Genomic DNA, 24535 nt, shown 5'->3' with positions numbered 1-24535 from the left:
TCCGCTGAAATTTTAGTGCCACCGAAAAAACGGCACAGGGAGGTGACAAAACGGCAGCCTGGCCCACACTTCACACCCGAACGTGATGGTCTCTGTATTATTGAAAATGTTTGGTCGAGGCCATCATGTCCTTGCAGTTATTGTGTCTGTCACAGGTAACTAGTAGCTCACAAGTGGCCAACCTCCTGCGCTGATTCAACAGCAACATTTCTGATTTCCACTTCCGATGCGTCCGACATCCCTCTCCGAATTCTCCTTGGCGAGTTTGGTCGGGCTCTGCAGCACACAGGTTTCGGCAAGGCTTGCTTCGACCGTTGTCTAACCGCCAATGTATACATCATGACCGCCTGAATACGCTTGCAGATTCGCTCCATTCAATCCTTGCATAACCGCCCTCAGCATGGTCACAGGTGTTTGTCGGGTGCCTCATAAGCCCTTTTTCTCGCTGGGAGTTGGTAAGTGTAGCGGTGTATCGCACTCGTAACAAAACGGGAAACAATGGACGGGAGGATGGATTCCGGCGAATCATGCTCCGTTCCTGTCTTCAGAAAGGCGTATCGTGTAATTGATGCTGTGTTTTCCGTCCCGGCCTTTCAAAACGACATGAGGGTAACTCAGCCAATGACCAGCTGCAAACGCCAGTCACCGTGGCACAGATGATTGCTTTTCTTTGAAATCAGCAGGATGGCATCCTTTGAACCCCCTTTTTCGGTAGTTACGGCTGGTCTCCCCATTCCCTGAGAATGATCCCCCCCGGCTGACAGCTTAAAGCTGTTGTATTGGAGGTGTAATGGTACGGTAACCGCACCTTCCCTCTCTTCTCCACTCCTCCCCCTCTTGCGCTTTTCCTGTGTTCTTTCCTGATGCAGGCGCCTTCCCATAAACTCTATTTGTGTTTCCCAGAGCCGTGCTTTTCCTTATTCTCCTTCCCTCCTCCTCCTCCTCCACCTCCTCCTCCTCTCTCCGCCTCCCTCCTCCCACTTCCTCTCTTCCTCTCCTCCTCTCCTCCTCCCTTCTCCCTCCTCTCTTCCATCCTCATCCTGTTCACGCCTTCCACTACCCTCCCTCGCCACATACATCTTCCTTTTAGCTATTCCACTTCCCAACCCAGTTTCCGTTAAGCCCGATTTTCGCAACTTCCCTTTTCCATAATATCCATATCGCCATCCTCCCATCACCATCGACTTCGACCACAAACACCTACTTTTACTCTATCGCACTGCCTGAACCTATTCAGGCGCCTCTCGCATTGTGCGACACAGAACCCGTCCCTTCGGCGTTGAGCGTTCCGCATCGGACACTTCTACGGGCGTCTTATCATCTATCATGGAGATGGAGGTGGACATGGCAGAATCCGCGCCCAAACGCCCGAGATCTCCGACCGGCGACTACCCGCCAATAGCCTCTAAGATGCCCAAGACGTCAAATCACCTCCAAATCAACTATCTCGCGCGTCAGTACGCTGAGAACCTCCCTTTGGTTTCCGCAGATGACACGCTTCCCTCCATCCTTCGACTTATTGGCGAGTACGATGGTGTCCTTCAGCGCCATGAGAGTATTGCTGGAAACCTCGGTGCCTGCCCCTTGGGCCCAATCCTTGTTAAACGATTTGAGCGACTATTCGATAACCCTCCCCGCGTGTTAAAGTCTAATGGGAAAGAAGGCATTCAAGTGACCTGGCTTGACGTTGTCGAGTTCGCGAAGAATAAACCCGAGCAGTTCAATCTGGAGAAATCAAGGAATGGTGTTCGCGTTTGCCAGATCTATATTAAACAGAGTCGTGTCGAAATCTCAGAAGAAGACTACGTTTTAATCGCTTCTGGAATGCCACAACGAATGATTCCCCCACAGCCTATCAGTGAAGATGAGGAAAAAGAGTTGGGTTCGTTGGAGATCTTGGAAAAGAATCTATCTCAAATCATTCAGCTAGCAGACCAAGGTGAGTGATTGTTTTCATCTCTACCTTTTTTTCCAATACTCTTTCGACATGCCCTAACTCTTTGTGGTTGCTATAGTATCCGCCCGCGCGAGGCAGTTAAATCACCGCCTTAAGAACCGCAAAAATGCGATCATCACTCGACGTGAGAATGACGCGGTTTTGGCAAACCAAGGTCAACGCGCCGTCAGCCCCTGGAAGGACTCCAACGGTACCGGAGTGACGACAAATGGTCATTCGCGTCCACATTCGCCAACATCAGGGTTTGTGGCGGTGAACTCTCGTACAGAAGCCCAAAACGACCGCGTTGTGTCAGGTAACCATTTTACATTTTCGCAGCCCAACACGGATAACGTAACGATCATAAACGGCACTTCAATCAAAGGCGCTTCGCCGAGCACAAGGGCAGAATTAATGAAAAAGTTCTTTTCAACCTCGGAACGCAGACTTCACCCCGAAGAGGATGTAACAAGCGCCAATTCTGGGCGCCATCATTCAAGATCGTCACGGCCTCGTGCCTCTGACCCAGGCGAATACATGGGACCGTATGCACCTGTTGCCATTCCAAACACGCCATCTTCACTTCTCCCCCAGGCAAAATCCGCTAGCCACTATGAACGAGACGACGGTGGGCCGTACAAAGGAGAAATGGTTAGCCGAATGGAGACTTTGCAACGAGGAGAACGCGTTCTGCCACCGTGCGATCGATGTCGTCGACTGCATATGGATTGCCTCAAGAATTTAACCGCGTGTATGGGTTGCACCAAGAAGCATGCCAAGTGTTCCTGGAAAGAAGTCAGACTAGAGGAGCTTCGGGATACGTATCCCCGCAAAAGCCAAGAAAGTACTCATAATTCTACGTCGGATAGAAACGAGGCGGCTGAGCACACCGGCGCGTTTAATCCGGTGAATGGCGACGCACCGACCCCTACTACGAGGCCTGCATCGGAACCGCAACAACCTACTCGGTCTTCGCCTCCCCAAAGATCGCAGAGCGAGAATATGACCTCGACAGTTGGCGAACCTCGAAAGGAGCCTTGGCTCACTGTCGGTCACGGCGGTTCCAACACTGATCGCGCTGAGGCCGATGACCCTGACGCGCCTGATCCACTGGCTCAAGCGATCATGGACACGGTGAGCCACCACCAAGCTCGCACGGCTGCAGCTGCCGAGCGCGAACGTAGGGAGGCCGAAGTGCAGCAAGCAATGACGACTTGAAAACGGCGCAATATTGCGCGCGCCGACAGGCTATTTATATTTAATACGATCGAAGAACTTGCCAGGTTATCTCTGCGAAATACGTTACTTCTGATAATTTTCACCCCTTTCAACGTTCGATTTCCATGTTTGCCAAAATCTCATCAAGCTGTTGAGCTAGTTGTTGTCGTTTCTCTGTATTGGTTTGATAGCGTCTTTCCAAGCCCTCTCCCTTTTGATTTGACGGTCCAACGGTGTATCTGTATGCGTACTTTTCAACATCTCAGCTTTTTTCTTCCCGCCTTGCGACAACGGTGACAGACTAGCCAGGCCATAATATGAACGTTACGTGCCTCGTGGGAGTTGTTGTAGACTTGTTAAACCCTTGTGGTACTGCGGTCCTTGCGGATATGCCTTCTTCCGCCGATTGGCAGCTGCCGTGCCCAATAGCAACGATGGTTTGCTGGCGGAGAGCTTGACTAAGCAGACGAGGACGAATCGGGACGGAATGACCCGAAGTGCGGGGCGGAGATGCTGACGTAAGAATCGCGGAATTGCCGACTCGGAATGCCGCTTTCGGGGGGGCAAATCGGTCGAGACGACGGGCAGATTGGACGTCGACCGGCAACGATAAGGCGGATGGCCAAATGATGACAGACGGGTTGGTCATCACGGGCGCCATGGCCGCTGCATTCTCGGCGCCTGTGCGAAGCTGCTGGGCCGCTTATTCGCCAAGTACCTGAGTTCTGGCCCGAGTTGGCCGATTCGATATCAGGAGCTTCGAACACTGCTAACCACACAAAGGGACAGAAATGTGGGATTGCCTGGGTTCGGGTGCAAGGGGCTAAATACGTTTCCACCCCGCTCCCCAGGTTCGCCGCTTGGGCTGCTATTTATTTCAAGGCGTTTTCAATGGTTGAAATTGCCTTGGAGCGCCCGGCTGCGTCGTTTCTATCCTCTATACTATCAAAAATCCAAAGGTTTGACCTTCGAAAAGCCACATCCGCATACAGAACAGCTAGCTATACCTGACACGAAGGAGAAGAAAGATCTGCAGTCATGGATCCGGCCTCGGTCACCATTCCCCCATTAAAGGATCTTTCCATTGAGAACATCACGGAGAACACGATCCTGATCAACTCGCAATGCCCTGACGCCCGGATGAAATATGTTATGGAAAGATTGGTTACGCATCTACACGATTTTGCCCGTGAGACGAGGCTGAGCACCCAAGAGTGGATGACCGGGCTGCTGTTCCTAACAGAAGTCGGAAAGATTTGCACTGATGTCCGACAGGTATAGTTAATTCCCAATTTTGACCTCCAATGGCAACTATTTCTAACACAAAGAGTAGGAATTCATCCTTCTCTCCGATGTCCTCGGCCTCTCTCTCCTCATCGACGCGATTGATCACCCAAAACCAAAAGGCTCAACTGAAGGAACCGTCCTGGGTCCATTCCACACCCACGACGCAGAACACTTAGATGCAGGCGCCAACCTCTCGCATGACCCCGAAGGTGATCCACTGCTTTGTATCTGCAACGTCAAAGATACGACCGGTAAACCCATCGAGGGTGTCAAGGTTGATATTTGGGAAACCGATTCCACTGGCCATTACGATGTGCAACATGCGAACCGCACCAAACCAGATGGACGAGGGGTCATGCATAGCGACGCTGAGGGTAACTTTTGGTTCAAGGCCATCTTGCCTGTTCCATATCCCATCCCGCACGACGGCCCGGTGGGTAAAATGCTGAAGCTATTGAAGCGTCACCCATATCGCCCAGCTCATATGCATTTCATGTTTGAAAAGTCTGGATATGACCATTTAATCAGGTACTAACTTCACTGCACTTTTTTTATTTGTGGCCGGTCTAACTCGTAACAGCTCTCTTTTCCTCCGCGGAGACCCATTCGAGAGCTCCGATGCCGTTTTTGGCGTAAAATCCTCCCTCGTGGTCGACACCACCACCGTTACGGACCCAGAAATGGCCGCGAAATATGGTGTCCCCGTTGGCACTGCGTTGCTTGTACACAACTTCGTCCTGGTGTCGGACAAGGAAACAAGTGACTTGAGAGATAGAAACTCGACCGAAGCGCTGGCCAAGTTGGGTCGCAAAGTGAAAATTGTGAATGGGCTGCCCATTCCTGACTTGGATTAGATGGCAGTGTCTTTTGGCCATATAGCTTGTTGTGATGCGGTAGCCCATAATGACATGTGTATGTAACTATATGCATAACTACATATAGTTACGGGACTTGAGGAACATTTTATATCACTGGTTTGATAGTCTCAAAATCAATTTCTCAACTCAGCCTTTTACTTTTACTTCGTGTCATTGAATGCTCTTCTCAAAAGCGTCACAGTGAATTCACCGTTGCCATGCTAAGTTCTTATTAACTGGTTTGGAAAACTATTAACTCCGTATCAAGCAGGGATTTCGGCCTTGATAAAATCTCAAGGAATTGAGTTAGACTGAGCCTAGTATCACCGTATCAATCCCCCATCGTTACCATTCACCTTGTTTTTCCCCTTGCCCCCATCTTCATTGGCACTGTTTTCTCGTAACACCTTGACGCCGTCCTCCTCCTCTATCCAGCCACCACCAGCTTGCTCTCCCTTCTCCAGCATCTCCACCCCAACCCTCAAATTCAGCCCTGCACTTAGCGCTCTTTGAACTTTGACTTCTCTCTTTTCGGTAACAAGGTCCCTCAGAACCCTTACTAAAAACCCCGATAGGATATCCACGCTCCAGCCATCGGGCACAATTGAAAGAACTTCCCCTACGTCGAAAATCGGCGCGAAGCGTGTTAGCAGATCGGAAGTGCGTTCGATGCGATCGGATGGGTCAGAGATGTGAAGAAATTCCTTGAGGAGGTGTGAGAAGAGATCCTTTTGGGAGGCTGAAGATGCGGAAGCTTGCATCGTGGTTGATGTTGAGTGCGAGGACGAAATCCCGCCGAATAGGCAGTACCTGATTGCAGTGTCGTAGTCTCCAAGCCCATGGGTGAGCAAGTGCAGCGCTTCATGGTGACGTCCTTGACGCCCGCCTAGAATGATGCTCTCGGAAACTAGTTCATTCCGAAATGGTTCAATACGGTCAAGGACGGTGGATATTGAGTAAGAGAGGTCGCGGGCAGTGGGAATAGATGTAAACTGGCTCCTTGATTCGCCGCCAAGTAGCTGGAGTAGTCGAAGGCGGGATTGCCACCAATGCTCCGATGGCGCATTTTCGGATATAAATGTGAGATATGATGGTTTGGGAGGCCGAAGGGCTCGGTATGTAGAGTACGACTCAGCCAAGGATGCTCGCGCCTCTGGAGAGGTTTCGAGGACAGATAGAACAGTGTCAAGGTAGTATCCGATAAGATCGTCGGCGTATTGGGAATACTAAACGAGGTCAGTTGCAAGGTTACCGAGAAGTATGTTGCTATACGTACGTTTTTAGCAAACACCAGGTGCTCTAGATACACTTGCACAGCACCTGGAGCCTTTTCTTTGAGAATGGATACGACCTGTCCTGGGTCAAACTTGACTTTGCTAGAGCCATCCGCAAAGACTTGTATTCCTAATCTTGGATTCCTTGCGGCAAGCCAGGAGCCGTAGTCCTCGACGACTTGACTATCTCTGATTTTAATAAGGTACTTGCGCACTTGAATTTCTGCAGCAGGGACGGATAATTCCCCCCCCGCATCAGGACCGCCTTCTATTATCCGCTTCCACGTCATGAGAACATGCTTGGACATCTTCCGGCTCTGATATAGGCGGCTAAGCACGAATAACCTCTGATATGTCTCTAGCAACTGGATAGCTCGGTCAAAGTTCCCTTTCCAATTATCGACCAGTTTGTTCAGTTCTGCACGCACAGAGGATGAGACTGAGGGATTGGCTCGTTGGCAATCGCTGCCATCAAGCTCCAGCAGTAAGTGTAATAATGCTGCATCGACACTGTCGAAAACGTACGTTTCATCGGTAACACTTCCATAACCCCTTTTCCTCTGCCACGAAATCAAATATCGAATGAGCATATCGAAGAAAGGTATGTTGCTAGTCGGAATGTTATTATTTATGCCACCATTTAAAGTGTGGATTAATGGCTCCGCAACCATTGCAAGGCCTCGATTGACCCAGATTCCTTGTGGGCCTTGGAGGACTTCATTTTTCAACAGAGGCACCAGGAGTAAAGAGATCCGTGGGTCTAGCCCACCATTTGTAAGAGCAGCTTCAGTTAGCTCAATCATCTCGGCGGTTTGGGCAGTTTGCTGGGTTGATAGAAGCTTTGCAAATAAAAGCAAGCTTGCTTTTTGCTTGACATAATTTAGGCCAAGGAATTCGTTTTCCGTCTTTGGGACAAGAGAGTCAAGCTCTTCGAGCAGGCTCACGATCACATTCAAGTCGGTTGTCAGGTAGTCGTTGCTCGACTCCGGGTGGGCTAAACGAAGCGAATTCTCTAACTGGAGAGCCAGAGGGTTTCGAATCACACGCCATATACAATTACCGCCCCAGAGAATTATATCACTGTTAACGTGGCCCAGGCTCATAGCAATTTTAGCCTCTTCTTGGGTTCTCTGCTTTTCCCACTCTCTCCGAGATTCCGAAACAGAGGGCTGTTCTGAAGAGCTGAGGCAAAGCTCCTGTGACTCGAAAAGCTCCTTTTCCTTCTGTAATTGTTCGATAGAAGCCTTTGTCCTCGGGTCAGCGCTCTCAGGTGGAGTGGGCGGATGACTCGGCGCCGCAAAGGAGGACTTTAATCGCACCATCTGCATGATTTTCCCAACCTCTGAAAAGCTGAGCTGATCTGAACTGATCGTTTTATAGATTCCAACGGGCGTAGAGATAGGGCAGTCTAATGGAACTGGTATAGATGATTTGGGCCTTTCGTTCCCCCCTGGCTCGAGATCCCATCGCTGCGCCTCGATATGCCTTGGTAGCTGGTCATCATTCTCATTTACAACCACAGCCAGGATATAACCTTCTTCGACATCGTTATTAGCAAGAGAAGCCCGCTCTTCATTGTAGTTGTCAAGCACAACAGAGTCCGGATATTTTTGGAATTCTATTGTGCCTCTGGTTACTTCGCCCTCAAGATTGACAAACATACCCACTCCCACGGCGGACGCCTCAGTACCGGTAATGAACAAGAATTCTGATGGAGTTGGCGATAAAACGTGGGGTTTCAGCTGGAAATTCTCAGGTAATGGTGGAGGCGGTAATGGCTTTTGACTTGAAGTCCGCACAGCTGAGCCATTGTGGGAAGGTTCAGGAGTCCGATCGACGTTGGTAGAAGGGAGGTCATCTGAAGAACTTATCTTCGGCGCTTCGCGGCCTCTCGGCTCTGGAGTCCTAGACGGAGATCTCCCTGGGATGCTGGAATGAGGACGGTGATGCCGATCACCCGTGCCGCCGACAAGAGCATTAAGACTTGAGCTCCTACCGTGCACTCGATTTTCAACTGGCAGCGTATTTCCATTAGAAGCTGCTGAGGCGCCCGGCACAGGAGTTCCATCTCTAGTCGGAATGTCTTCCACTCGATAATCACTAAGTTCTTCGGAGGAACGAATGGTTGAGAGGTGTATTTTTTGGCGCCTCTCTACTTCAAGCAGAGAATATGAGTGAGCATCTGCGACACATGCAATCGTATCTCGGCGAGCGCCCGTAAGACAGCCTGGAAATTCTATGCTTCTCACTCGACGCGCTTCGTCTCCCATTCTTACGAGCATAACATCGTTCTGCCTTGCTATCATGATAACCGGATCGCTCGATTCATCCTCATTGATCGCTGAGTTAAGGTCAATTCCTCCAATCCAGCTGCAGTTCCGAACACATGTGTTTCTATAGGCTGGACTGAGCTCCGGAAGAGAGTAGAATGTGACGACGCCATTGCAAAGGATACCGGCCTTGTTTGCCCGTGGGACTACCACAATTTGGCGAACACCGGCAGCCGCTCTGGAGCCCGAGGCATTCGCAGTCGCCGCAACCGGTAGTCTGGACGCCAATATGAACGTTGGTTCGGTGGTTTCACTGTCTGGCGCATCGGCTGGGAGAGAAACGAAGTGCAGCACTTCTCCAAGGGAGGTACCAACATAAAGATTACCATCTAGACGGTAGTGTTATCAGCACATGCCATCGAAGTAAAGCGAATTGATACGCACTCCAGTATTCTACGCAGGTAATGTGAGCACTGTCATCCCCGTCTTCTAGAGAGACTGGGATCCGCTCAACAAGCTGTCGGAGGACATATGGCCCTGTCTCGGGCGGACTGAGCCGTCGACGCTTTCTCGGGCCGTCACTGTCGCCATCCAAGCCCATGGTCGCCTTTCCCCTACTCACCCGTGAGCCGATCCATGAGGAGTTGTTTGCCGGGCCTCCTGGTCGAGCAGGCGGCGCAGTTCACAACCGCTCACTCGGAGGAACGTTAACCCGGAGGATACGTCTTGATCTCTCTTGGGGAGCTCACTGAAAGTGAGACTAACTAACAACTGGGAGGGTCGACGGAAAATATTGCATTCCCGACGAGATTCACTTCAATGACGGTAGCTACGCAGCTCGAGAGTTGGTGAGTGTCATCGTTGCCGGAAGATGGACAGCCTGGCATCGGAAGCCGCTGGCCGGGAGCCCAGCGCTGAATCTCAATCTGCGGAGAAGCCACAAGAAGAGACCAAATTCCAGAAGGCTATTTTGGCTTGGAGAAGTATGCACCGTGCCCGTCTTTGGATTACCCTTCTACGTCTTGCTGACGGAACCAGGTATCGATCTTGCAAATCTTGTCTCCAAGCTCGATTCAACCGCGTCAGACGTTGTCGCGCATCAACGAGATTCTCTTGTGCAGCGGAAGGACCTGGCTCAGAAGACGAAGGATTTTAGGAAACTTGACGATGCCTCCAAGCTCACCGAGTACAAGGGGCTGTTGAAATGTAACGACCATTCAGCCCTGCCCTCCATTTGGCACCAGTTGTCCCTGACTCGTATTTTAGCTTACCAGGCATTCATCGATCTATTGACCACCCACGGGAAAGCGTCGTCTTCCGCATTTCTACAACTCTACTCGGCTTTGTCGGAAGCCCCAGATCCGTATCCTTTACTTGAGGCTTCAATTGACTCCCTCGTATTATCAGAGGACACTGTTCCGAAACTAACGTCAGAAAAGGAGGCGCTCCAGAAAAATGCCACCCGGATTACTTCCTTGTTGGATGAATCGGAGAAGAAATTAGAAGAAGAAAGGGCGCTTCGTCGAAAACTGGAAGAAGAACGGGACAAGAAGATCCAGGAGGTCGAAACATCATGGACCGCCGTACTTGCGGAAAAGACGAGCAATTGGGAGGCCAAGGAGAAGAACTACGAGGAAAAGGCAGAAAGCCAGGAGCGCTTGCTGAAGGAGATCAAAGCTAGTTTTGAGGTTTCCCAACGGCTGGATCGTCAAGAGGGTGGAGACGCTCAACGAAGCGCAGCAACTGCTGCCGAACTAGATATCGTTGCAGCAGATTTAGAGAAGACAAGCCTCAGGCTGGCAGAGGTTGAAGCTCGAAACGAGCAATTAAGACTGGATCTTGCGCAGGCTGTTTCTCACCCTAAAGGGGACCATCGGCCGGTGGAGGAAGATCCAGCATACCTCCGCTTACAATCTGAAAACGCATCGCTGCTGCGGAAACTGGAGTCTGCTCGGTTAGACAGAGATTCAGAAAAGAATAGCTTGGAGGGAAAGTTGCGCCAGGCTGAAAGACTGCATGCGAGGGTCTCGACGGAGCGAGACAATTTGCGCAGTAAGCTAGACAAAGTCGCTGACTACGAAGATATCCGCCGGGAGCTAGAAATCATCAAGGTGAGCCCGCTGTTACATTTCTTTAGCTCTTCTTTCTAACCCAATCTTTTAGTCTATTGAATTCTCGACTGGCAATGATGACGACGGCGATGTAAATGACGGTGTCACTGAAGAAGCACCAAGTAACGCGGCTTCAAATGGAAACAATTTGGAGCAGCTCCTTCTTGGTAGAAATAAAAAGTTGTCTAACGAGCTTATCCTACTCAGGGTGTCACACCGCGATCTCGAAACTCAGCTGGAATCGCTAAGAGATGAGCTTTCAAAAACCAACGCAGATTTGGAGCGGTCGCGCAAGTTGGCAACCAGCCTTGAAAACGATCTTCTCAATATACAAAAGGAGACAACACAATCCTCAGCAATGTCTGTTGCTGGGACGTACGCTTCGCGCTATCCGTATTCAATGAGAAGAGGAAGGACGTCTCCCACTTCCTCTATTATATCTGGGTTTGACCATGGCATGACCCACGCGAACGCTATGGAAGCCATTCGCGCCGGGGAGCCTGTTGGAGGCGGATCCGGAATCTTGCCAATGGTGCAAGCACAGCGTGATCGATTCAAACAAAAGAACGCTGAATTGGAAGAGGAACTTTCCAAGACATATGCCAACGTGAAGGAATTGCGTCAAGAAATCGCCTCCTTGCAAAAGGATAACCTCGGCCTATATGAAAAAACACGCTATATTTCCACATACAACAGAGGTGGCCATACTATTTCTTCGTCTTCTGCAACTGCGTTTGCTAACCAACCGAATTCAACCTCCATTCAAATAGCGCCCGATACACCGTCCGGTCTATCCCTCGACAAATATCATTCCGCCTATGAAGCGCAGATCTCACCCTTCGCGGCATTTCGAGGGCGCGAGTCAACTCGTGCATATAAGCGCATGAGTCTACCTGAACGAATAATCTTCTCAATCACACGAATGGTCCTTGCAAATAGAACGAGCAGAAACATATTTGCAGCGTATTGTCTTGCATTGCATATCTTGATTTTCGTCATGCTGTACATGATGAGCACATTAGAAGCCGGGAAACATGGCGCAGCTTTGGGATCTATGGGGGCAGCTGTCCCCCATGACGCTGACGCCGGGCCTGCGGGTTGGCAGCAGGAGGGGCTTCATGTGGATTAGACACGAATATCTTCTTTGTCACCGTTCCGTTTGTTCTATGTCTTTACCCTTCCCATATTGTTGTGGCCTCTTATTCTGGCGCTTTGCGGAGTACGGAATAGTTGCTTCCCGATATTTGTGTATGATAATAGTATCAATTTCACTTGATGCCTGTCGGTTCCAATGCTCGTTGGCTTATGGTCTATATTACGCCTATTATCGGTCCTCACAATGCGATACACTATTATGGGGGCAATCAAGTCTCCGCCTTCGCTTCGTAAACCGTGCAGAAAGCTTTCGCTGTCAGACGATATAGGTTCGTCTTTTGCCTTTTAGACATTCGAACTACAATATGCTACGTGTTGTAGCACAAGTTCGCCCAGTATGATCATGGCATGGAATAATGACATTATGCATGAAGAAAGGTGACCCAGGGACCATCAAATTTAGGAATGAAGACCTAAGACGCGCCACATTACAGACATCCATGTATTGAGACCTCAGAATAGACTAGGAAACGAAGGGAGAAACGCCCACAGCTCATTTCGCGCCTGTTGTCATTTCCTTTTGTGTCCATCTCAACGGGTATGGTATTTGTTTGTTTCTTTTCGGAACAGAATGAAATAGGGGGATTTAAGCCGCGGTAATGGCCTGGCGAACACGGGTTCCTCGTTGTCTGGATGAGAGTCTGGATCCTTCCCCGGAAACAACAGTTGGTGCCTTTTGAACAACTTCCTCTCCTTCGGTCAAGATCATTTCGATGTGGCAGGGGCAAGACATGTAAGGGTTAATCTGAAGTAGAGCGAACGGGTCAGCTGAGTTCATAAGAGTCTGAAAGGTATGGAGCATAAACATACACGACCGTGAGCACGGTAGGTACGTCTTCGCTGCTTGGGAGCCTGGTTGACTTGGATGTGCTTGACGATGAGGTTTCCGGTATCAAGACCCTTCGTATCGGCGTTGGCCTCAGCGTTTTTGAGGAGACCAAGGAGGAACTCGGCGGACTTGACGGGCCATCTAGCCTTGGAGACACCGAATTGCTTCCCTAGATGGGAACAGTATGCGTTAGTTGCAGCGCTTTCAAGTCTTTCATAATCCCCTCGCCGCATATGCAAGAAGCCCCGAATTCCATATCCGACTTCTCCAACTCGTCGTCATCAACATCCCTGGATTTTGAGCTTTGATCATTTTCACTCCAACCGTTTTGCCCCTCCAAGCATCGACTCGTATAACTGTCCATATATCCCAACACAACAACAATGAAAATTGCCAGGCCATAAACTCACCCTGTGCGCATCGTCCAGTGCTTCCGGCATATCTCCTCATGGGAACAGCCTCCTTGTGCGCAATCACATTCTCCAAAAAGGCAACTGCACGCTGCAGCTTGAAGCCATTGATCGCCTGGGCAGTCTCGCGGGTGTTCTTGAAGCTAACGCGCAAGTAGGAGCCGCGAGATCGCGCACTTTTCGCGCTCGGGATCGATTGGGCGGCGTAACGGACCTGGAGGTGGAAAATGATGATGTTAGTTTTGCCTCGCCCTAGGTGAATTTTCAAGACCAATTTCAACGCGAAACAGCGAGAACTGGCCAGACGACGGAATCGGGTCGAGCACTCACCATCTTGGGCGGGTTGTCGTGTCAATGAGATGGTCCCTGATGCTCGGTTGATTGATCTCCAAGTCAGTCGAGTTGTGCCCTTTTCGCTGTGGTGATGCTCTGGTGGTAAGCGAGCCAGGGCGTGTGGTGCGGAAGCCCTAACGCTAGCCCCGATTTGGTTTAGCGCTACTCCCCAACACCAACGTCGCCTCATCTTTGTTCAATGCCGCAAACTCTTGGGGATGACACAGTCTCTCGATGGACACAGACGCGATTAGCACATCCTTTACATTCTATCTATCACAGTACATATCCTATGCTACACAAAATACTCAGAGATCGGCAAGGTCAACCCTATATGTGAACGCCATTCTGCCTATTTTTGTGCCCGTTTCGCTCGGCATGGCCGTTCTCTTGTCCATGGCATCGATGCATGGCCTCATGCTGCGCGGGCACCAGCGTGATCAAGGTGCCATTTTCAAGGCACGATCTCAGATTCTCCAGCACCAGCAGCTCCATCTCTCTCTGGGTTTCAAACGTCGTGGTCCCTATATGCGGAAGGAGCATGACTCTCGGGTTATTGACCAGACCCGGATCCACAGACGGCTCGTTCTCATACACGTCTAGTCCCGCAGAGAAAACCTTGCAAGATGGTCAGCGAACAAGAACGCTCACCCTAGCAAGAAGCCTACTTTACCTTCCCAGTGTTCAAAGCCCGAACGAGTGCCTTTTCATCAATCAGAGCACCTCTGGCTGTGTTCACAATTACCACGCTATCTTTCATTTTTTCAAACTCGGGGTCGGAAATGATATGCCGAGTGGTTCGATTCAAAGACAGATTAAGACTCAGCACATCTGACTTTGAAAGCAAATCATCGAAGGGAACGTATTTCGCGTCCCCTTCTAATTCCAATGAAAGCCGATGGCGGTTATGATAGATAATGTTCATTCCAAAGGCTTTGGCCCTACGCGCCACTTCCTGGTGACCTTTTAGCTCTGACGGACTCGCTCCACGAGTGGCCTTGGTGGAAAACCTACCCTCCCGATTCCGCCCATTCCCAAGATGCCAAGAGTCTTGCCGCTTGGATCGTGCCCCAGCGCTGTCTTTCCTAACCATTGACCTGCAATATGGTAAGCAAGAAATTCATTCCGTGGAGGTGAGTCCTAACCATTCCTAATGGAATATATCGGAGTGTACGCTTGCCTCAGTGCACCGATCATCAAAAAGATAGCGATATCTGCGGTTGCATTGTTGACAGCAATTGGTGTGCTTGATACTGAGATCCCTATACCAAACGGCTCGAATCAGCAAAGGGCTTTCAAACATAAATAAATATCCTGGATGTGCCACGATGAACCGAGAAACCTCAGAAATGCGAAACAAACCTTTCTCTGAGCAGATATCGATATCGATGTTATCGTATCCAGCGCCATTATGACAAATGAATTTCAAGGAGCTTGGAAGAACATCAAGCATTTCCGCATCAAAAGGGCCGGTTAGCTATGTTGCGTACAGAGCGTTAGTCCAGAAACCCGTGTTTGAGTTTAGGTCGGATATTTGCGGAATGCATGGCGGCGCCAATCATTTGGGAAGATTTGGATGGGACACGTACCCGAGTGGACAGGTTCGATCGATAAATGGCAACAACATCGTCGTATGAACCATTTCTGCAGTTTCGCATAAAGTCTTCCCGTGTTCCAGAGGGATATTCCTGTCAAAAGTGATTAGCCAGTCCAGTTGCAAGAAATGGTCGCCGCCATCAATCGTTCATAGCAGCCCAAAACCACTGGTGAGGGTAGACTTTTGGACGTGCATCTTGCAGATCTTTAATTCACCGGAGGACCCAATCAAGAGTCAGTCCCGATTCTAACGAGCAGAAAACTTTGCGGGGGAAATTCACGAGGACTGCCGCCATTCCTCGGATTCCGAGCTCTGTATCACGGTTTAAACTCGAACATGTGTGGCTCAGAGAACGGGTGAGTGTGTTTGTGACACCCAGGGCTGCATATGCGCCCACCTAAAAACAAACAGGGCTTGGGGAGGGGGAGGATATTGGAGGGGGAAATAGGAGAAGTTTGTCAGTAAGAAAACGCTCGAACACACCTTTAATGTTACCAAACTAGCAAACTGTTCCCATTCCTTCCTGCAATGGATAATATCGCCGATCAGCAAGACAGCCCGTGAAGGCATTGTAGGTATGCGATAGGAAGTGGATTCAAAGAATAGTTAGGACAACAACTATTTCTGAAAAGCACTGGCGCCGCCCAAAAGGATCAACAAGTAGAGAAGTTGACTGGAAACGCTGGCAAAATCGAAAGCTTGACCAGCAATTGAAACGGTTCCTTCACCCACTGGTCGAAGGCACCAAGGTGAATGAGGAGACAAGGCAATATATAGACCCGGATGGTGAATAGGCCTGGTAGGAAATTCAGGTCCGTGACGCGATTCGCTTCACAAGCCGCGCAGGATTCTGCTTAAAAAGCAAAGATGATAAACGGGAAAAGGATTGCTAGATTTTACAAGGAGCAGGAGAGAGGAAGAGGAAGAAGGAAAAAAAGGCCAATAACGGCGGTCGTGGAGCGTCCTTGTTTATTTATTGTAACCAGGAACTCACGATGCGACTGATCAACGGTGTGTATCCCCCTTTGCCTCTCGGCTGATCTGTAATAAATGCAGCAGGCCAACCAGCAATCCGAGCGTAGCTACCTAATAGTTTGCGGCGCCGCAAGTGGACTGGACCCGGGAGAGACGGTAACCAAGAGGTATACAAAGGGGGAATGACCGTCCAGCTGGGGCGCTGGCGGAGCGGATGGCCGCAAAGCAAGAGAGCCAATTCGGTGAAGCAGAGGCGATTTGGGCCATCCGAGACGAAAAAGAGAGGAACGGGATGCGATATCAACACTGTTTCATGGGCGACAGGGAGGGATGTCACCAGTCACTGGGCTCTAGCTCTCTCTCTCAAGACCGATGAGAGAGCCTGAGTTACCGTTGTAGCAAGCAGTTGCTTGTTGAGTCGCCACCCGATGATGTCTTGAATCACTGATCAAGCTTCCGACGGCATTTGAAAAGGCTTTCGGGATGATCTTGATGGGCATCCTGAACTCTAACTATCCAAAGGAGCCAGAGCAATGCACACGGCGGTGAGCCACGAGCTTGGCCCATGGTCATATCGCGATGTCTAGGAGGACAAATAGCAAACGAGGGTGCCGAGCCGAGCAGGCTAGATGAGACGAAGGGATATCTCCATCATGTCAGACCCTTGCCATCTTTTCTTGCCTAGCGTCGGAAAATGAACAGTGATATCCCCGTCGGTAACTCGCAGTGAAGCGACAATCACTGGGGCGCCGGCGAGGCCCCCTGGACTCTTAAAACCCCAGCATCTCCAGAGTGCCGGGAGAGGTCGCAATTCCGTCTATCATCAAACTCGATGACATCCCATGGCTTCAGCTGAAAGTCACTTTCAGCTTTGCCTTGAGAAACGCAATCATGCCATTTCCAGCCTCCGAAGGGCGAAAACGCGCCCCGTCGCCATACGCAGCCGTCCCATCTCGCTGGTTTCGCGTGATACCAAACTTCACTCCTGTGATTGTGAATGGGATTCGCCGGCCAGAGCAAACAAAGACAGCCCATTAATGCACTCTTTCACTGATAGGATGCCTGAAGCTTAAAAGAGCCTGAAAGTAACAAATCAGCCAGGGATTTTGGTTTATTCCCCGGCGACTGCAGCTCACGGTAAATCTGGCTCCTCTTATGCTTGCTTGTCCTGCACCATGACCGTCAGCGAGCAATCACCACAGGCGTCAAGGGCACTTGTGCTCCACGGCCCTCAGGATTTACGACTTGTACGTTGCACGAATGATTATTTGCGGCGACCTTTGCTCCCCTCGTCGGCGTAGCATTCTTGCTCGACCTTCCTTCAGCTAACGACATCTCGATTAGGAAACACGGGAGATCTCCTATCCCAGCACGGGGGAAGTCCAAATAGCTGTCTGTGCTACTGGTATTTGCGGGTCGGATCTCCATTACTACCGACACGGCCGTAATGGAGACTTTGTCGTGCGTGCTCCTCTCTGCCTTGGCCATGAGTCTGCCGGCAAGGTCATCGCCGTCGCCCCGGACGTGACCGCCCTGCGAGTCGGTGACCGCGTTGCGTTGGAGGTCGGCATCCCATGTCGCAAGTGCACGTTCTGTTCGCAGGATCGATATAATCTGTGCCACTCCATGCGGTTTCGCAGTTCCGCGGCTGTATTCCCTCACCTGGACGGCACGCTCATGGATGTGACTAACCATCCAGCGTCGATGTGCCATAAGCTACCATACTCGATATCCGATATCCAAGCTGCTCTCATCGAACCCCTCGCGGTGTGCGTACACGCCGTAAATCGCTCAAAGCTCGCCTCTCAAGCGTCCAGCGAGGAATCCACCGCTCTCATCTTCGGCGCCGGTGCCATCGGGCTCCTCCTGGCCTCGACCCTCGCCGCAACCCGTTCATTCGACAACATCGTCATCGCAGACATCGACGAGCCAAGACTACACATAGCATCTACCCTGCCATATCCCAACATCAAAACCGTCCGCCTTCCAATCCAAACCCAAGATGGCCCCGCTACCCCAGAAAGCGACAACGCGTTCGCCCAATCGCTCGCAACCCTGCTAACCACCGCATCCTCCCTCCCTCACGGCTTTGCGCGGGTCTATGACTGCACCGGCTCGCCCGTCTGCATCCGGGCTGCGATTCACGCGTCTTGTCCCGGCGGCGCAGTCGTGCTCGTTGGGATGGGTGGGCCGCGGTTCCCGACACTCCCGCTATCCGTCGCGGCTCTGCGAGAGATTGATTTGGTGGGAGTGTTGCGGTATGACGGGCGTTGCTATCCCGACGCAGTGTGGCTGATGGCCTCGGGGCGGCTGGATGGAGTGGCGGAGAAGATTGTCACTCATACGGTTGAACTGGGAGATGGTCAGCGGGCGTTTCGGTTGGCGGGGAGCGGGGTGGATGAGGATGGGCGGGCGGTGGTGAAGGTTGTGGTGGTTGGCAGAGAAGTATGAGGCATGATTCGGGTTAAAGGGGTGTTGACTAGGTATTATTCTTAATATTATGTCGTTCGCAAAGGAATATCTTCTACCGGCCTCTACACATATACACCTGCCCGCACCTCCACTCGCAATGCTGATTTCGTAAATGCCCACAAACAAGATCCGACTACGGAGTATCCACGCCAAAAAAAAAAAAAAAAAAAAAAAAAAAAGGAATATCGAATCCCACTCCGCTTCACGAATCGCATGCTAAGACCCTTTCATCTGGCTCCGCTGGAATCGACCGCATTGTCAATTGTCAACACGGAATGGTACTTTTCATAACATTGTCGGAGTGACACTCTGGTCTTCCTATCATTGTTCCAGTAGAGTGAAGAGAGAGTATCACCATCGCGAACAATGGTTTCGACAGCACGGACGTCCCTGTCCCATTACTTGATTTCGGGGTCCGCTGTGGTTTGTGGATTGTACGGTGCCGAGTCTCGCCAGCGGTATCAAAGCGGCGTGGTCTGGGGAAAGAGAGAAACATCAGCATGCCGTTCAGAGCGAGGAAAGGAGAACGGGCGTACGAGCTCGGTTTATCCATCGCTGGGCTTTGCTGCGCTCCTCCCTTGAAGGATGTAATCAAACGCGTTTGGCGATCTGTATATTCTGCGCTCTCAATCAACATTCGAGCATGTCAAGGCGGTGGATACACCAGGACCGAATAAATGGTTCGGAAAGCGGCCCGAAAAGGGTTGGCGGGTACAGACGCCGAAGATGCTCCGGTGATGTCATTGCTTTCCGCTATATGTGGAGTGGGGTTTGACCCCCAAGATTGACAAAACCGCCGAATCTGTGGTCTCGCGAGAATGCGCGAATGCCATGCCGATGCTGGGATGCGATGGATCAATCTCGGAGAAAGACGATGCCGCCCCCCAATGCGCCAGAAGAGTGGACTTGCCCGCACGAAAACCAGGAGAAAAAAAGAGAAGAAAAGGGGAATGAAAAGAAAGATAAAGAAATCAAAACAGCAGATTGCCGTTCGGGTCAACAGGCCAGATTGGGCACGGAGTCCCGTTTGTATAATTATGATGGGGATCGTGGACGTAGGCAGAGAGGTCGACGATGTTGCCGCCGGGCATGGGATTGCCCAGCACGAAATCGCCGACGGCCTCCAGATCCAGCCACGAAAAGTCGTTGGCGGGACTGACTTGGGTGGCTGTTGTTTCTGCGGATCCGTTGGTGGAGGCTCTGATGGAGGTGTCGGTGTTGCGGCGGGGCCCGTGGAGTGCGGCGCTGGACGACTGTTTGAACCAGAGACGTTCGAGGAGGAGGGCGTATCGGGTGCCTGTGTTGTCCGGTCCGGCGCTGGCCCGTCGCAGGCGGTTCATTGTTTCTCGGATCATTTCCCGGATGTCGATCTGCTCTTCTCGGGTGATGACGCCAAAGGAATGGGCCTGCAGAGAGCAAAATGAGATCAAAATAGGCGTTGAAGGGAGACGCATCACCGTACCTTGTAGAGGAACACTGCGGCATAAGTAGCGTATCTGGGATTGAGTCAGTATATCAACGTGGATCCGCTATAGACGCACATACAGGTAATATCTGAGGGGCAGGTAGCGAAGGTGCTTCTCGGGATCGACAGAGGTGTTCAAGATGCGGAGGTACTCCTTTGCGGACCGCACGGAGGCGTAGATGAAGCGGGAATCCTGCATGGAGGCCACGTCGCTAAAGGTGGCGCGGAGATACTCTCTCTGGACACGGGCGGTGCATTTGGGCTTGGAGGAGAGGGTCTGGGAGATGGCGGCCTGAAAGGCAAAGGCGTTTGTGTAGAGGCTGAGGTAGACGCATTGCATCTGCAGGGTGACTTTGATTTCGGGGGCACCTACACGATATTAACGACAGCCCGAAATATTGATATATATTGACTCACAGCTGAGGTTGCTCCAGCGATCGTACCAGCGATCGATGGCGATGCGAAAGTCGTCGACATACTTGACATAGTCGCCCATGAGCATCATCTGGCTGCTGGTGCGCATGCCCGAGTAGAGGACGTCGTGGACGTTGCCGTAGAGCTGGGTGAGGTCGAGGGTGGCCTGGAAGATCTTGGAGTGGTCCTCGTCTCCGGCGGTCAGGGGCCGCAGGGAAGGGAAATCGTCGCTGACGAGGCCGGTCATGGGCCCGGGCCCGCGAGACCAAAAGGCACGACCGATGCGGACGGAGATGAGGCGGTCGGAGACGTAGCAGCTGGCCCAGGCGAGGCGTCTGCGGCCGACAGCCTGCAGGTCGCCGCCGGTGTCTCCGCGAAAGGAGGTGCGCTCGAGGCCGAGAAAGTAGCCGGAGCGCAGGGCGAGGCCGACGTGCATCCAGGCGGCGCGGTTCTCCTCGCCGCGGCCGATGGGCTTGATGCGCGGCTGCAGGCCGGGGGGCTCCCACTCGGCGATGAGCAGGAGGGCCTCGACGGCCTCGACCTCGCAGGGGGCGCCGGCGGCGATGGCGGAGATGAGCTCGTGCATGTAGGCGGAGCAGGCCTGGTGGATGTGGGGGTCCTGGACGCGGTTCTTGGAGGCGATTGTGAGGACGGCGGTCAGGAGGTGCTTCTCAGCCCTGGCAAAGGCGCCGAGGGCCTTGCGGTCAAAGTAGATGCGCGGGACGAGGGGCAGATGGGGGTGGAAGTGCTCAGCGTAGTGCAGGAGCAGGTCCCAGACCTGGTCGGGGGTGAGGGCGGCGTTCTTGACGAGGCGGTAGGAGTCGATGGAGGGAGGAGTAGCAGCAGCAGTAGCGGGAGTATCAACGAGGGAGCGGTGCGAGTCGGCGAGATAGGGGCTGGCGGACTTGCAGAGGCTGTCGTCGTCCTGGGCGACGTTGGTGAGGCACTGCCAGGCATCGGAGGGATTCTGCAGGACGCCGTGGCCAAAGGAGCTCTCGGCGATGGGCACGAGGTCCTCATCGTCGTCGGGATCGTGGTCGTCGGGGGGCTTTGTAGGGATGAAGGGGGCGGCGTTGAGATGCAGCGACTTGGAGCGCAGGGCGGGCGCGTCCATCTTGAGATCGAGCGGCTTCTTGCGAATGCGACGGCCGCCGCGGTTGGAGCTGCCGAGCACGCAGTCGCGGCGGTCGCGGAGACAGCGCTGGCACGGCGGGCTGCCGGGGTTGCCGCTGCTGTCGCTGTTGTTGTTAGAAAAGATATAACTAGTTAGATGGATGATATCTTACAGGTCGCAGCGGGACTTGCGCTGGCGGCAATGGAGACAGGCGCGCGAGACTCGCTTCATGGAGGACTTTTTGGCGTCGGCCATGGCTGGAGAGAGAAGAAGAAGAAGAGAAGGACAATGACCACGCTCAGCTCACGAGTTGACTAGTTAACTATCATTATCAACCGTTTGCGGATCGTTGCTTTTTCCTCGAGTTTGCCAAACTGCTTGAATGCCAGCCCGATTGCCAACGTGCATGCATTCAGTCTGAGCGATCATCTGCACAAAGAACCATCGACAACCAAACCATGGCGCTCTCGCTCTTCTCGCTGCACGGCAAGACGGCGCTGGTCACCGGCGGCACACGCGGGATTGGCCAGGCAATGGCGTTGGCGCTGGCCGAGGCGGGAGCCGATATCATCCTGGTGCAGGTAGATTGTGAACTGTTTATGATACTGTTGATACTGATTCTATGTGATAGCGAGATGGGAGCGACACGGCGACGCGCGACGAGATCCGGCGCACAACCAGCAGCAGCGCCTCGATCCACGTTGCAGATTTGGGTGACCGCGAGGCCGTGAAGCAGATTGTGCCGGCGCTGGCCTGGGGGCGGCAGCTGGACATTCTGGTCAACTGCGCGGGCATCCAGCGGCGGCACGCGGCCGAGGCGTTTCCAGACGAAGACTGGGATGAGGTAGATATATATATGCCCGGAATAGAAATTATTCCAGTTGTTAATCAACATAGTTCTGCCAGCCAACCTGGACGCCGGTTTTCACGTTCAGCCGCGAGTTTGGCGCGCACCTGCTGGGCCGCGCTGCCAATGCCTCTGGACGGCGCGGCGCCATTATCAACGTCGCGTCGCTGCTGTCGTTCCAGGGCGGCATCACGGTGGCAGCGTATGCGGCGGCCAAGGGCGGCGTGGCGCAACTGACCAAGGCGCTGTCGAACGAGTGGGCATCGCGCGGCATCGCGGTCAACGCCATTGCGCCGGGCTACGTCGAGACGGCGATGAACGAAGCGCTGCTGCAGGATCCGGAGCGGGCGGCGGGCATATTGACGCGCATCCCGGCGGGCAGATGGGGGCGGGCGGATGATTTCAAGGGCGCCGTGGTGTTTTTGGCCAGCGACGCCAGCGCGTATGTGTCGGGCGAGGTGCTGTGTGTGGACGGGGGATGGATGGGGAGATGATACTAGATGCACGGAGTACGAAGTACGGAGTGCATCTATCATAGAATGGATATGATAGAATAGCAATGGAAGCACAGAGTACAAAGTACGGAGTGCATATCAATCAGAATCATAAGGATAATACTATCTAATAGGGAGGAGAGAGAATGGTGGATGTAGACAGGATGGAGAGCATGGAATAATCAGAATAAGAATGAGGATTGATACAAACAAATTCTATTGCTAAAACATCAGAATCAGCATCACCTCCTCCATTTATTGTAGAAGAGAAACAGAAACATCAATTGAAACGCTTGTCCAATTGCATCAGCGCCAACACGCCGTTGTTTCGTCTTGTTGCTTGGCTGGGGATGTGGACAATCTGACAGGCTGAACAGAAAGAGAATACGAGTTGAAGAATGTGAATGTGAAGAATGAGTTGTTGAAGAACATCTTTCTCTCTTCTCTTTTCTTTTCTCTTCACTGCTGCATTCTTGACTCCCGGCGAGCAAGTGAATCTGCAGGAACATTCCTTTTGAGTCTCTCTTCTTGTTGATTTTTCTGTCATTCTTTCTCTCTCTCTCTTGCATTCTTTTCTTGCACTCATTCTCTCCATGAACACTACCTACGTCTCCGACTTCACCCGCGGCCTCACCGGCGTCAACGTCCCCTTTGACAAGCTCCTCACCCAGGTGCTATGCGTCTCCGTCGGCGGCGTCGCCGTGCTCGTCCTGCTCGCCCGCGCCGCCCAGCTGGGCCACTCGTACCTCCGCCGTGTGCTCGCCGCCGCCGCTCCATCGCAGCAGCGCTTCTGGGCCATCGAGGACTCGCCCGCCTGGGCCGCCGTCAAGAAGCACCTACTATACGCCCCCCTCGGCCGCAAGCGACATAACCGCGAGTTCCAGCTGTCCGCCGCCGTCAATGTCGGCACCCTGCCCTCGCGCTTCCACGCCCTGCTGCTGGCCCTCTACATCGGCAGCCAGCTGGCCTACTGCTGCCTGCTCGACTACCGCGTCAACCACAAGGCCGCTCTCGTCGCTGAGCTGCGCGGCCGCTCCGGCAATCTGGCTGTGCTCAACATGATCCCCCTCGTCCTGCTGGCCGGCCGCAATAACCCGCTCATCGCCCTCCTCCGCGTCAGCTTCGACTCCTACAACCTGCTGCACCGCTGGATCGGCCGCGTCGTCGTGCTCGAGGCCGTCACCCACACCGTTGCCTGGGCCATCAATGCCGTCGATGCCTCCAGCTGGGCCAGCGTGTGTGCCTCGGTCGCCGACGACCCCTTTTTCGCCTGGGGCCTGGTGTCGACTCTAGCCATGCTGGTGCTTTTGCTGCACTCGCCCTCGCCCATCCGCCACGCCTTTTACGAGACCTTTTTGCACCTGCACCAGCTGGCGGCCCTGGCGGCCGTCGTCGGCCTCTATCTCCACCTCGACATTGACAACCTCCCACCGGCTCCCCTGGCTGCAGCTGATCATTGGCATCTGGGCAACCGGAA

General features: G+C 52.6%; 10 protein-coding genes across 10 annotated transcripts; 5 read left to right on the top strand and 5 right to left on the bottom strand.

Annotated features, from left to right (window-relative positions):
• Positions 1-400: 400 nt before the first annotated feature.
• UREG_07056 (uncharacterized protein) lies at positions 401-3154 on the top strand (the record flags this gene model as incomplete). Its single annotated transcript, XM_002582237.1, has 3 exons — positions 401-455; positions 1238-1939; positions 2016-3154. 3 exons carry the CDS (start codon positions 401-403, stop codon positions 3152-3154), a joined length of 1896 nt encoding a protein of 631 aa, XP_002582283.1.
• Positions 3155-3455: 301 nt separating this feature from the next.
• UREG_07055 (uncharacterized protein) lies at positions 3456-3815 on the bottom strand (the record flags this gene model as incomplete). The annotated part of the gene is made up of 1 exon (XM_002582236.1): positions 3456-3815. The coding sequence occupies one exon, from the start codon at positions 3813-3815 to the stop codon at positions 3456-3458; it is 360 nt and encodes a 119-aa protein (XP_002582282.1).
• A 377-nt stretch (positions 3816-4192) lies between these two features.
• On the top strand, positions 4193-5295 carry UREG_07054 (uncharacterized protein; the record flags this gene model as incomplete). Its single annotated transcript, XM_002582235.1, has 3 exons — positions 4193-4429; positions 4488-4969; positions 5022-5295. The coding sequence occupies 3 exons, from the start codon at positions 4193-4195 to the stop codon at positions 5293-5295; spliced, it is 993 nt and encodes a 330-aa protein (XP_002582281.1).
• A 326-nt stretch (positions 5296-5621) lies between these two features.
• On the bottom strand, positions 5622-8842 carry UREG_07053 (uncharacterized protein; the record flags this gene model as incomplete). Its single annotated transcript, XM_002582234.1, has 2 exons — positions 5622-6524; positions 6575-8842. 2 exons carry the CDS (start codon positions 8840-8842, stop codon positions 5622-5624), a joined length of 3171 nt encoding a protein of 1056 aa, XP_002582280.1.
• An 871-nt stretch (positions 8843-9713) lies between these two features.
• On the top strand, positions 9714-12082 carry UREG_07052 (uncharacterized protein; the record flags this gene model as incomplete). Its single annotated transcript, XM_002582233.1, has 3 exons — positions 9714-9825; positions 9881-10953; positions 11006-12082. 3 exons carry the CDS (start codon positions 9714-9716, stop codon positions 12080-12082), a joined length of 2262 nt encoding a protein of 753 aa, XP_002582279.1.
• Positions 12083-12694: 612 nt separating this feature from the next.
• UREG_07051 (60S ribosomal protein L17) lies at positions 12695-13870 on the bottom strand (the record flags this gene model as incomplete). Its single annotated transcript, XM_002582232.1, has 3 exons — positions 12695-12853; positions 12919-13106; positions 13348-13870. 3 exons carry the CDS (start codon positions 13868-13870, stop codon positions 12695-12697), a joined length of 870 nt encoding a protein of 289 aa, XP_002582278.1.
• Positions 13871-17427: 3557 nt separating this feature from the next.
• On the top strand, positions 17428-18703 carry UREG_07050 (uncharacterized protein; the record flags this gene model as incomplete). Its single annotated transcript, XM_002582231.1, has 2 exons — positions 17428-17499; positions 17597-18703. The coding sequence occupies 2 exons, from the start codon at positions 17428-17430 to the stop codon at positions 18701-18703; spliced, it is 1179 nt and encodes a 392-aa protein (XP_002582277.1).
• A 992-nt stretch (positions 18704-19695) lies between these two features.
• On the bottom strand, positions 19696-21717 carry UREG_07049 (uncharacterized protein; the record flags this gene model as incomplete). The annotated part of the gene is made up of 3 exons (XM_002582230.1): positions 19696-20220; positions 20266-20558; positions 20607-21717. 3 exons carry the CDS (start codon positions 21715-21717, stop codon positions 19696-19698), a joined length of 1929 nt encoding a protein of 642 aa, XP_002582276.1.
• A 533-nt stretch (positions 21718-22250) lies between these two features.
• UREG_07048 (uncharacterized protein) lies at positions 22251-23058 on the top strand (the record flags this gene model as incomplete). Its single annotated transcript, XM_002582229.1, has 3 exons — positions 22251-22298; positions 22349-22561; positions 22615-23058. 3 exons carry the CDS (start codon positions 22251-22253, stop codon positions 23056-23058), a joined length of 705 nt encoding a protein of 234 aa, XP_002582275.1.
• An 839-nt stretch (positions 23059-23897) lies between these two features.
• UREG_07047 (uncharacterized protein) lies at positions 23898-24355 on the bottom strand (the record flags this gene model as incomplete). The annotated part of the gene is made up of 2 exons (XM_002582228.1): positions 23898-24164; positions 24248-24355. 2 exons carry the CDS (start codon positions 24353-24355, stop codon positions 23898-23900), a joined length of 375 nt encoding a protein of 124 aa, XP_002582274.1.
• Positions 24356-24535: the final 180 nt, after the last annotated feature.

Source organism: Uncinocarpus reesii, genomic scaffold (assembly GCF_000003515.1).
Source record: "Uncinocarpus reesii 1704 scaffold_5 genomic scaffold, whole genome shotgun sequence".
NCBI classification, from domain to species: domain Eukaryota; kingdom Fungi; phylum Ascomycota; class Eurotiomycetes; order Onygenales; family Onygenaceae; genus Uncinocarpus; species Uncinocarpus reesii.
The sequence above is the reverse complement of the archived record's forward strand: the minus strand, read 5'-3'. Positions and strand labels throughout refer to the sequence as shown.